The sequence below is a fragment of the Octopus bimaculoides genome, chromosome 4 (genome assembly GCF_001194135.2).
Source record: "Octopus bimaculoides isolate UCB-OBI-ISO-001 chromosome 4, ASM119413v2, whole genome shotgun sequence".
In the NCBI taxonomy this organism is placed as follows: Eukaryota; Metazoa; Mollusca; class Cephalopoda; order Octopoda; family Octopodidae; genus Octopus; species Octopus bimaculoides.
Window position 1 is genome coordinate 107,271,835 of NC_068984.1, and position 11,943 is coordinate 107,283,777.

General features: G+C 37.8%; 1 protein-coding gene across 4 annotated transcripts in view; it reads left to right on the plus strand.

The window, feature by feature from the left end:
- LOC106875477 (translin-associated factor X-interacting protein 1) overlaps window positions 1-11,943 on the plus strand; it is a 154,468-nt gene that overhangs the window by 32,840 nt on the left and 109,685 nt on the right. For all 4 annotated transcript variants that reach the window (XM_052967352.1, XM_052967353.1, XM_014923647.2 and 1 more), the window contains one exon: window positions 11,137-11,419. In XM_052967352.1, coding sequence (XP_052823312.1) covers window positions 11,137-11,419 — 283 coding nt within the window. The remainder of the gene's footprint in view (window positions 1-11,136; window positions 11,420-11,943) is intronic.

An 11,943-nucleotide genomic window follows, 5' to 3' on the forward strand; every position in this document is an offset into this window, starting at 1 on the left:
AACAAGTAAAAGAGTAAAGAGAGAGTAAGAGTATACACACACACACACACACACACACACACACACACACACACACATTCAACAGGCTTCTTTTAGTTTTTGTCTACCAAATCCACTCGCATGGCTTTGGTTGGCCTGACGCTACAGTAGAAGATGCTTGCCCAAGGTACCATGTAGTGGGATTGTGCCCAAAACCATATGGTTGGGAAACAAACTTTTCAAGCACACAGCCATACCTGCACCTGTTACTCATAAAGTTTAGCTCATTCCCATATGCGAATAAAGCACTTTTCCCTTAAACAGTACCTTAGTGCCTGTTTATGACTACACACTTTGGGCCATTGAGTGTTAATTACCATTACAGTTATGTAGTACAGTGTTTGCAACAGAATACAAACCTGGTTTTTTCCCTTAGTATTGAAGTCATTTCTAACATGTTTAGATATATTAATTTGACTGATGTTTTCTGAATCTAAAGATGCTGGTACAACAGAAATTATCGTCAGTATCGTATGGTGTAATTACTAATTAATGATGTGATTTTCTCCATTCTTATTCTTGTTGTTTTATACACTGAATTTCTTGAACTCAAAATTATGTGGTTGGAATGTGAATTTCTTAACTACACAGGCATACCAATAACTATTGTATCCATACACTTTTTCTACTAGTTCCTGCTTGAGGGTTGTTACCATACTTGACCACCACCAATTCTTTTTACTCTCCTCAGTGTTGATCCAGCTTAACACTTTGGCACTTAAACTACCTGTATCCGGCCTAAATAGTCTACCTGTTCTCTGTTCAAACCAGCTACATCTGACCTCTCTCACCTACTCTCTTTACTCTTTATTCGTTTCAGTCATTTGACTGTGGCCATGCTGGAGCATCGCCTTTAGTTGAGCAAATCAACCCCAAGACTTATTCTTTGTAAGCCTAGTACTTATTCTGTCGGTCTCTTCTGCTGAACCGCTAAGTTACTGGGACGTAAACACACCACCATCAATTGTCAAGCGATGTTGGGGTGGGGTGGGGGGACAAACACAGACACACAAACATATACACACACATACATATATACGACGGGCTTCTTTCAGTTTCCATCTACCAAATCATCACAAGGCTTTGGTCGGCCTGAGGCTATAGTAGAAGACACTTGCCCAAGGTGCCACGCAGTTGGAATGAACTCAGAGCCATATGGTTGGTAAGTAAGCTAATTACCACACAGCCACTCCTGTGCCTACAATATTATTCTAAAAAATTTACATTCAAATCACTGAAATCTCAAAGTTATGAGATAATGCATGATAAATTCAAGGCAATGTGAATGCCAGTATCATGCAAATGGCACCCCTATGAAATCATATTCATGGCCATTGCTGCTGTCATGTAAATGGCTCCCGTGCCAGTGATATGTAAAAAGCATCTTGGAGTGATTGGTGGTAGGAAGGGCATCCAACTGTAGAAACCATGCCAAATCAAACCGGAACCTGGTGCAGCCCTCCAGCTTACCAGCTCCAGTCCAACCGTCTAACCCATGCCAGCATGGAAAGTGGACATTAAATGATGATGATGATGATGATGATGATGATGCATTTGATACAATAGTTCAAGTGGTAAAGGATTAAACTGCTTTAAAGCAACCTTAATTTTATCCAGCATGGTGATTTGTCTATCTGTTTTCATTCCTCACTGTCCCACCTATAAGAAACATTGCACTTGTAATTGTTGTTACACTTCCTTCTTGGGAATTATTTGATGACTTCACTCATGTTAGTGCCACGTAAAATGTACCCAGTACACTCCGCCAAGAGGTTCCTATGGTGAAGGCATCCAGCTGTCAAAACTATACCAAAGAAGACACTGGAGCTCATCACAGTTTTTCAGGTCATCAAATCCTATCAAACCATCCAACCCATGCCAGCATGGAAGACAAGCATTAAATGATGATGATGAAAGTTATTAGCGTGATAATATATGATAAATATGTGATGGCAATCATAATGATAATGTTTGCAAATTTTGGCACAAGGCTGGTAATTTTAGGAGAGGGGACAAATGAAATTACAGTAACCCCAGTGCTCAATTGGTACGTATTTCATTGGCCTTCAAAAGGATGAAAAGCAAAGTCAAGCTTGGGTCAGTGGGATTTGAACTTGGAACATAATGAATTGAGAGATACGTTGCTAAACATTTTGTGCAACATGCTACTGATTCTGTCAGCTACCACTTAGTGATAATAATCCTTTCAACTATAGGCACATGGCTTGGATTCTGTGGGGAGGGTGGCAGTTAATCACATCGACCCAGTACTCAACTGGTACTTAATTTATCAACCCCAAAAGGATGAAAGGCAAAGTTGACCTCGGCGGAATTTGATCTCTGAACATAGCAACAGGCAAAATACCGCTAAGCATTTTGCCCAACATGCTAAGGATTCTTATTTCTTTATTGCTCACAAGGGGCTGAACATAGAGGGGACAAACAAGAACAGACAAAGGGATTAAGTCGATTACATCGACCCCAGTGCGTAACTGGTTCAAGATTATATCAACCCCAGTGCTCAACTCAGACTCTGAAAGGATGAAAGGCAAAGTCAGTTTTGGCTCAGCAGAATTTGAACTGAGAGTGTAACGACTTGGAAGAAATACTGCTAAACATTTTTCCCAACAAGCTAACAATACTGTTAGTTCAGTATCTTAGTGATAATAATAAAAGTAGTTTCAAATTTTGGCATAAGGCAAGCAGTTTCCTGGGAAGAGGAACGTCAAATACATTGACCTCCAGTGTTCAACTGGTACTTATTTTATCAACCTCAAAAGAATGAAAGGCAAAGTCAACTACAGCGGGATTTGAACCTCAGAACTTGAAGACAGACAAAATGTTGTTAAGAATTTTCCCTGGCATGCTAACAATTCTGCCAGCTCGCTACTTTGTGTGATAATAATGATAATAATAAATGTTGTAACATTGACGATGATAATGATGATGGTGGTGGTGATGATGATGATGATGATGATGATGCATGTAACTTGCCATCAAAGTTTTTTTTTAATGTTTTAAATATCATTTTCTTTTTATAAACAAAAATTCACCTTTGTTGTTTTGTTTTGTTTTGTACTATTAACATTTCTCTTTGAATCATTATTATTATTGTTGTTATTATTATTATCATCATTATTATTATTATTATTATTATTATTATTATTATTATCATTATTGTTATTGTGGTTATTAGACAAGACGGAAAGTGTAATGTGATTGCAATAGATATTTCATTGGTTGAACGACATTGCGACAGCAAGCCTGTCTTTGTCGAGTTCAAAAATAAAAAGTGATAAAAATTCAAAATTATAGACATTCAAATCTAAAATATGAACAAGAGCAACCAGCATCCACGTGCTGATGGAATGACATCATCAGTCTTTAAGTTTCAATTTTATGACAGGAGAAAAGAAAAAGACAGAAAAAAAGAGGAAAGAAAAAACAAGGGAAAAGAAGAATATTTAATCAAACAGATTTGTGTAAATTTGATGATATTCTCCTGTCATTTTATTCATTTCTCCAGGGCATGATGTTAATAACTCACAAACATATTTCTCCTCATGCATTTTGAGAAGTGAAAGTGAAGCAGATTCAGAATATTTTCTGAGAATATGCACTTTTGAGTCTTTTTCAAAATTGCAGCAATTTGAAGCAAAATGTTCAGCAAGTTCTGTCAAACTACTATTATTGTGCCTGACATCATATCTGTGCCTGTTAAATCTTTTATTTAATTGTTCTATTCTTTTGCTTGTTTCAGTCATTTGACTGCGGCCATGCTGGAGCACCGCCTTTAGTCGAGCTAATCAACCCCAGGACTTATTCATTGTAAGCCTAGTACTTGTCCTATCGGTCTCTTTTGCCGAACCGCTAAGTTACGGGGACGTAAACACACCAGCATCGGTTGTCAAGCGATGTTGGGGGGACAAACACAGACACACAAACATATACACACAAACATATACACACACACATACATATATATATATATACATATATACGACGGGCTTCTTTCAGTTTCCATCTACCAAATCCACTCACAAGGCTTTAGTTGGCCCGAGGCTATAGTAGAAGACACTTGCCCAAGGTGCCATGCAGTGGGACTGAACCCGGAACCATGCGGTTCATAAGCAAGCTACTTACCACACAGCCACTCCTATGCCTATTGTACAACCAACATAAATTAAGTTGTGTTTCATACATTCTGCCGTGTACACTGAATGGGAATCTCTACATGTCCTACCTTCTGTATAAATCATAACATTTCTGTTATGATTCTAGATGGAATTTCACTTGACTCTTGTTGTTGCACAATAAACAGGGCTTACCTCCCATGCGGCTGTTTTTCAAAGTACAGTGTGCAGATACTTCAATGTTAGTTGTCTTGGGGTCAGAAATAGATATATTTTTATTCCATCTAAAGGCTACAATAGGCGGCTGAAGAAATATCTGTTTGAAATGAGGATATTTTTCCACCACATGCTGGTAACATTCATGCGACACTTTTGAAATGCCAGCAAAATTTCAGTGCCAGTTAATCACTGAAGGAATTCTGTCACATGCCTGAAGGTTTGACTATCTTTGCTAATCTTAGCTATTTCATTTGCTATTTCCTTTAATCATGATTCACTGTAATCATGCTTGACACGACGATCATAATGGCAAAATCTGGATGAAATGCTTAGAAATCTGGCAGCATGTTGGATGAAATGCTTTGAGGTATTTTGTCCATCACTATGTTCCGAGTTCAAATTCTGCCAAGGTTGACTTTGCTTTTCATCCTTTCAGGGTCAATAAATCAAGTACCAGTGAATCACTGGGATCAATATAATCAATTTATCCCCTCCCTGAAAATGGCTGCCCTTGTGGCAAAATTTGAAACCATTATTATTATTATTATTATTATCATGATTATTATTATCATCATTATTATTTAGTAGTAGTAGTAGTAGCAGTAGTAGTTATTTGAGACCATTTTGTTTGATGCAACAAGCTTGTTTCCACAGGATCCCTTGACAGCCATATTGTCATCACATGCCATTCTTATAATTTTCATTATTAATGTCATCATCATCGTCGTCATCATCATCATCATATTCATTGTCATTATTGTCATCATCATCATCATCGCCATCATTGTCATCTTATTCATCACTATTATCAAAATTATTGTTACCATTAGTACCATCACATATTCATCATTATTTTCACATTTATAATTTTCATCATTATTATCATCACCATCATCATCATTGTATTCATTGTTATTATCACCATTATCATTATTACTATTACATATTCATCATTATTATCACCCTTATAATTTTCTTTATTAATATCATCAGCATATCCCCCTCATCTTCATCTTCATCATCTTCATCATATTCCTCAACATCATTACCAACACCATTGTCATCATCATCATCATCATCATCAGTATTATCACCATTATCATTAACCTCATTGCCATCACCTATTCATCAGTATTATCATCCTTGTAATTTTCGCTATCAATATCATTGTCATTGTCATCATCATCATCATCAGCAGCAGCAGCATTGATGTCACCATTATTTTTGATGACGCTATGGCTGGTCCATGCTGCAGCATCTTTCGATGCATCTATGAGGTCCAATATTTTCCAGGTTTTATCTCACTGTTCCTCCTCAATTTACTTCTACTGGCACTACCACACCACCACTACTATCACACCCACTGAGGCTATCATAGCCATCACCATCTTTGCTGTTTCATTATAGACCAGAAGTACCATCTACTGCTGCATTTGTAGTCACTTTTGTAAATCATCTATGCTTATTCTTTACTGTTTCTGTTTAACCCCAGGTTAGCCATAAGTGAGTTGCAGAACTATGAACAAAGGAGTCACAACCATGACAATCCCATCTGTGTTTTATTAGATACTAGCTTAAAAGCTGCACTCTGTGCAGACTTTTCAGCTAGCTCTTGTGGAGGGTTAATTGAACCTGCAACCCAAAGCTGAACAGTGCTAAATAGCATGATTATAATATGTCTATAATGACTACATTCCCCGCCGGTGTTTGATCAGGGATTAAGTACAGATGAGAATTAATTCTGTAATGTAATCATTCTATTGTTTCAGTCCCAAGTTGAATTCCAACTGTTGGCTAATTTGTCCCAAAGTAATGACATAAAAGTAAGGAAGTGAATGTCATTTATCTCGCCCTTGATCTCTGATGTCATCTGACAAATGCCAGCCAAGATGGCATGAATCAGCCAAGCCTTACCTGCTAGAAATAGCAACCCAAATGCTTTTAAATTAGATCCCAATGTTGGATGTTCAAGAATCAAATGAAGAGAAAATTTTCAATCCTGAGATCATCCTGATTCCAAAAAGGTATAATATGTCAATGTAGAGCAAATGTAGACTGAGATACAGGGGCCAGGACAGACAGATAGAATTTCACTTTTATTAATATAGATAGCTTATCTAGAACTACATACAATATCTGATGTATCCTTCATCTTTATTTTTAAGATGCTCAGGTGTATTATGAGGGGCATTTACTTCTATCTCTAGGATTCTCTTCTTTTTCTCTTACTGTGTGTGTGTATCATTCATTTACTCATTGCCTACTGCCAAACCAATCAAGTGCACTCATCTTGTACGTCTCATGTTAACATATTAACTCTCTTCTAATGTCTCTCACCCTCTCTCTATACAATGTAAAATATGATTGGAGAAATCAGTAAATCAACAAACCAACCTTTATATCAGCTTGTACTGCTGCCATGAAACAGTTACTCAGTTCACACTGTGAAGTGGTTTTTATAAGAAAGGGCATCAAGTTGTAGAGGCTATGACAAAGCAGACATTGAAGATTAATGCAGTACTCTGGTTCGCTGGATCTTGTTGAACCCTCCAACCTATGCCAACATAGAGTATGTACTTGGCACTGGAGGTGGTGGGGATTTATCTCCCTGCTAGCAATATAAACAAGAAAGCATTTTGCACCAGAAGCCAATATGAAAGTTTCTCTCACGGTGACTACTGCAGTATAGCTTGTTATAACAGAACATTGATGTTTATGTTGTCGTCATCGTTATTGTCATCATCATCATCATCAGTTAATGTCTGCTTCCCATACTGGCAAGGGTTGGATAGTTTGACAGGAGTTGGCTAGGTAGACAACTGCACCAGGTTTCAATGTCTGTTTTGGCATGGTTTTTATGGCTGGATGCCCTTCCTAACACTAACCACCCTTCAGAATGGACTGAGTGCTTTTTACATGGCACCAGCATAGGTGAAGTGAGTTTTGGCATGGTTTTTACAGTTAGAATGCCCTTTCAAATACCAACCACTTTACAGTATGGACTGAATGCTTATTACATGGCTCCAGCATTGGCAGGGTCACCAAGTCAAAAATCCTTTGAGAGGGGAGAGGACATTGGAGGAGCTCTTGAGCCAGATGATTAAAGGTTAGAGTTTGACAGAGAGACAGAAACAGGTGTCTTGCTGTAGAGGAGATACATAGTTACCAATCAGAAAGAGAGAGATTGATGCCAAAGCATATTATCTCTCAGCATTAATACTGCATCTGTTGCTAATATATATTTTTTAAATAGTGATTATAAAAGGACCCCCTTCGGTCACGAATGACCATGCTATTGCACCTAGAAAGTTAGCCTCTGAGGCAAGGTTGTTTATGGAAGACCAGCAGTCACCCATGCATACCGGCCTCCCCTTTCCACACCACCAGTTTTGTCCAAGGTAAAGGCAAAGGCCGATACAGCTTAGCACCAGTGACGTCGCAACTCGTTTCTACAGCTGAGTGAACTGGAGCAAGGTGAAGTAGAGTGTGTTGCTCAAGAACAACACACAGCCTGGTCTGACCTCATGCTTGTGAGCCTGACACTCTAAGCACCGAGCCATGTGTCTTCACATAAATTATGCTCATACAGCATTGAAAATTTTGCTAGTAAATTAACACACACACAACACTCATTCTATACAACTCCCACAATAAATCATACACAATACAGTCACCAATAAATAAAATAACACAACTTACAGGGTAGCTGCTGAACACAAATGACACCCATACAATTAATACTGCATATTCTATCCAACAAAAAAAAAACTGAAGGTAATACCAGAAACAACAAAACAAAGTGATAATAAATCCAACAGATGAAAAAAATGACAGAAAAACATCTCTCATTTCTTCAGAATACAATTTTGAATACATTTCAGGAGATACACACTTGGGGGTACAGTGGAACGCTACTACATGAAACTGTTGGAAAAGGAATATTATAATTATGGCATTATGATTTAACTGAATATTATAATTCAGCATAGGTATGACTGCTTGGTTCCCAATCATATGCTCTCAGGTCCAATCCTACTGTATAGTTCCTTGAGCCAATGTCTTTGACTATAGCTCCAAGTTCCGACTGAAACTTTATGAGTAGAAACTGAGAGTAGTTGGTCATGTACATATGTGTGCATGCACAAACACATGCACATGCATGCATGTATGTTTGTATGTGTGTGTGTGAGTGTGTGTTCCAAAACTAACTTCGCCTGAACTAGTGCCAGGTAAAAAGCACTCAGCAGTCCACTCTGCTGAGTGGTTGGTGTTAGGAAAGGCATCCAGCTGTAAAAACCCTGCCAAAACAGACAGTAGCCTGGGGTAGCCTTCTACCAGGCCAGCTCCTGCATGCTTAGATGCATAGTAAACAGATGTAAGATGATGATATATATATATACACACACACGTGTGTGTGTTTGTACATTATGTGATGGTTGCAAATGAACATCATCACACATGCATAGTTGTTCCTTTTAAGTCGTCTTTGAAAAAATATCTGGTTATGAGGAAATAATACCCTGTTTTCAAACAAGTAAGGATTGACATTAGGAAGGACATTCTACCATAGAAAATCTGTCTCAATCATGGAAAGTGTATTTTAAAATGATAATGATGACAATCATGGGCACAAATTTAGGGTGGAGAGTAATACAGTCGATTTAACAATGCTGGTACCAGACTGACATACATTGGAAGGATGAAAAATGAAGATAACTTTAAGTGTCATTTAAACTGGTTTCAAATTTTGGCACAAGACCAGTGCTCAACTGTCATTATTTTATCAATCCCGAAAGGATGAAAGGCAAAGTCAACTTTCATGAACTTTGAACTCACAACGTAAAGACAAATGAAATGCTGATAGGCATTTTAATTGACATGCTTACGATTCTACCAGCTCACCACCTTAAATTGGTATTTCAATTAAGAACTTTGAAAATGTAATTAGATACACAAAGCTAATTAGTCAGTCTATTGATTCTGTCAATCAGTGATAATGGTTTGAAATTTTGGCTCAATGCCAGTAATTTCAAGGAGGGGTTAAGTTGATTACATCAACCCCAGTGTTCAACTGGTACACTAGAAGGATAAACGGTAAAGTCAACCATAATGTAATTTGAACTCAGAACGTAATACATGAATGAAATGCTGTTAAGCATTTTGTCCAGCGTGCTAATGATTCTGCCAGCTTGCCAGAGGATAATCCCTGTTTATTAATAACCAATATAAATGATGGTTGGTTGGTTGATGGTTGATTTCTCAAGTCCCACTTTATATCATATTGAGAAGAGTGGAGAGAGAGTAACAGAGGGATACAAAGAGGGAGAGAGTTAATATAAGGGATGCAGAATGAGTGCACATACCTGGCTTGGTGGCAGGCAAAGAGTAAAGGAATGCTATACACATTTAGTGAAAGAGAAAGTATCATAGAGACAGAGGTGGTGAAGTAAATGACTGAGTAGTTATGGGAGGAATTATACAAATAGGAAATTTGTATTCTTTCATTCTTTTACATGTTTCAGTCATTTTGACTGCGACCATGCTGGAGCACCACCTTAAAGAGTTTTAGTCAAATAAATCAACCCCAGGACTTATTCTTTGTAAGCCTAGTACTTATGCTATCAGTCTCTTTTCTGAACTGCTAAGTTATGGGGACATAAACACACCAACATCAGTTGTTAAGTGATGGTGGGAGGGACACACACACAAATATATATGCATACATATATATATATGACAGGCTTCTTTCAGTTTCCATCAATCAAATCCACTCACAAGGCTTTGGTCAGCCTGAGGCTATAGTAATAGACAGTTGGCCAAAGTGCGACGCAGTGGAACTTAACCTGGAACCATGTGGTTGGGAAGCATTGTTCTTAACCACACAGCCGCAAATATATATTTGTTTTAAATGAATATTCATTTAATGATTTTGCATTGGCCCTCAGAAAAATCATAATTACTAGGTGCAGGTATAGCTGTGTAGTTGAAAAGTTTGCTTCCTACATACTTCATTTTGGGCAAGTGTCTTCTATAGCCAAGGGCCAACCAAAGCTTTGTGAGTGGATTTGGCAGATGGAAACTGAAAGAAGCTTGTCATGTCTGTAAATGTGTGTGTGTGATGTGTTCTTACCTTGACATCGCATGATAGTTGGAAACAGCTGTCAGTGTCATACAAATATTGCCATTCATTTCTAATATTTTGTGAGAACATTGTGTAGCCATAGAGCATCACTTGGAAACAGGTGACTGTAAGCGACAATAATTGTGTCCAGCCATAAAAAAATCATACTCAGTAAACTATCTGGCCTATGCAAACATGGGAAAGTGGATATTGAATGGTAGCAGGGGACGGTGGCAGTGGCGGCAGCAGCGGTGGTGGTGGCGGTGGCAGCAGCCGCGGTGGCGATGGCGGCAGTGGGGATAGCGACGACGGCGGCATGTGTGTGTGAGTGTGTGTGCATGCATGTGCGTGATTTCCTGATATTACCCATAGCAGAAAACACTGTTGTTATTACAATTTCTTGTCTAGAATTTCAATGGGTGGGAACAGTCAGTTCAGTACATGATTAATAATTTATCTTATTGATAAGACATCGATGAAGAATGATGAAGTTGACCTTGCCAGAACACAATGTACAGGGCCATAACTTAATAAAAAATTCAATCCGCCTCTCATCATGATATTAAAAGCAATAATAAGTCTTAAATTTGACAAGTTTATGATTCTAAAATCCTCTATTTGCAGAATTAGTACAATTGCACAAGCAGAATGAAATGCTACGTGCAAAAATTGGTTCTCTGCTGACACTGAAGGAAGAAACAGCATTGAAGAAAGACAACCTGGTAGATGAAATAAAAGAAATGTATGGAAAATATCGGGACACATTTGATTCTTGCAGACTGTTAATGAGGGATATCAAAACGCTGGAAGCAAAAAGTGACCCACTCGAGGTAATAGATGTAGACTTAGAAATGCCAGAGAAAGAGGAACCTGAAGAAGATATTAAAACTTTGAAAATCATCCTAAAGTAAGCATTATTGTTATTATTGAATAATAGTTACCATTCTTTTATTCTTTTACACGTTTCAATCATTCGATTGTGGTCATGCTGGAGCACTGCCTTGAAAGGTTCTAGTCAAAGAATTTGTCCTCAGGACATCTTCTTTGTAAGCCTATTTATTCTTTCTACCTCTTTTGCCAAACTGCTAAGTTACAGGGACATAAACACACCAAAATCAGTCAGCTAATGATGGCGATGGGGACAAATATAGGCACAATGACACATAAATATATATATATATATATGTGTGTGTGTGTGTATATATATATATATATATATATATATATACTAGCAGAGCAACCTGGAAGGAAAAAAGCAAAATATGCTGTATAGAAATCTGAGGACATTCTGTAGATGGACTCTAAGATGAATGATGACTGGGCACCTCTCATGAATTGGAAAATTGAAGATGCGCCAAAAAGCCTCATTGGTACTTGGAAACTTTTACGAAAATTAAAATGGGGATTAAATGAAAAAAATGATTTACGTGA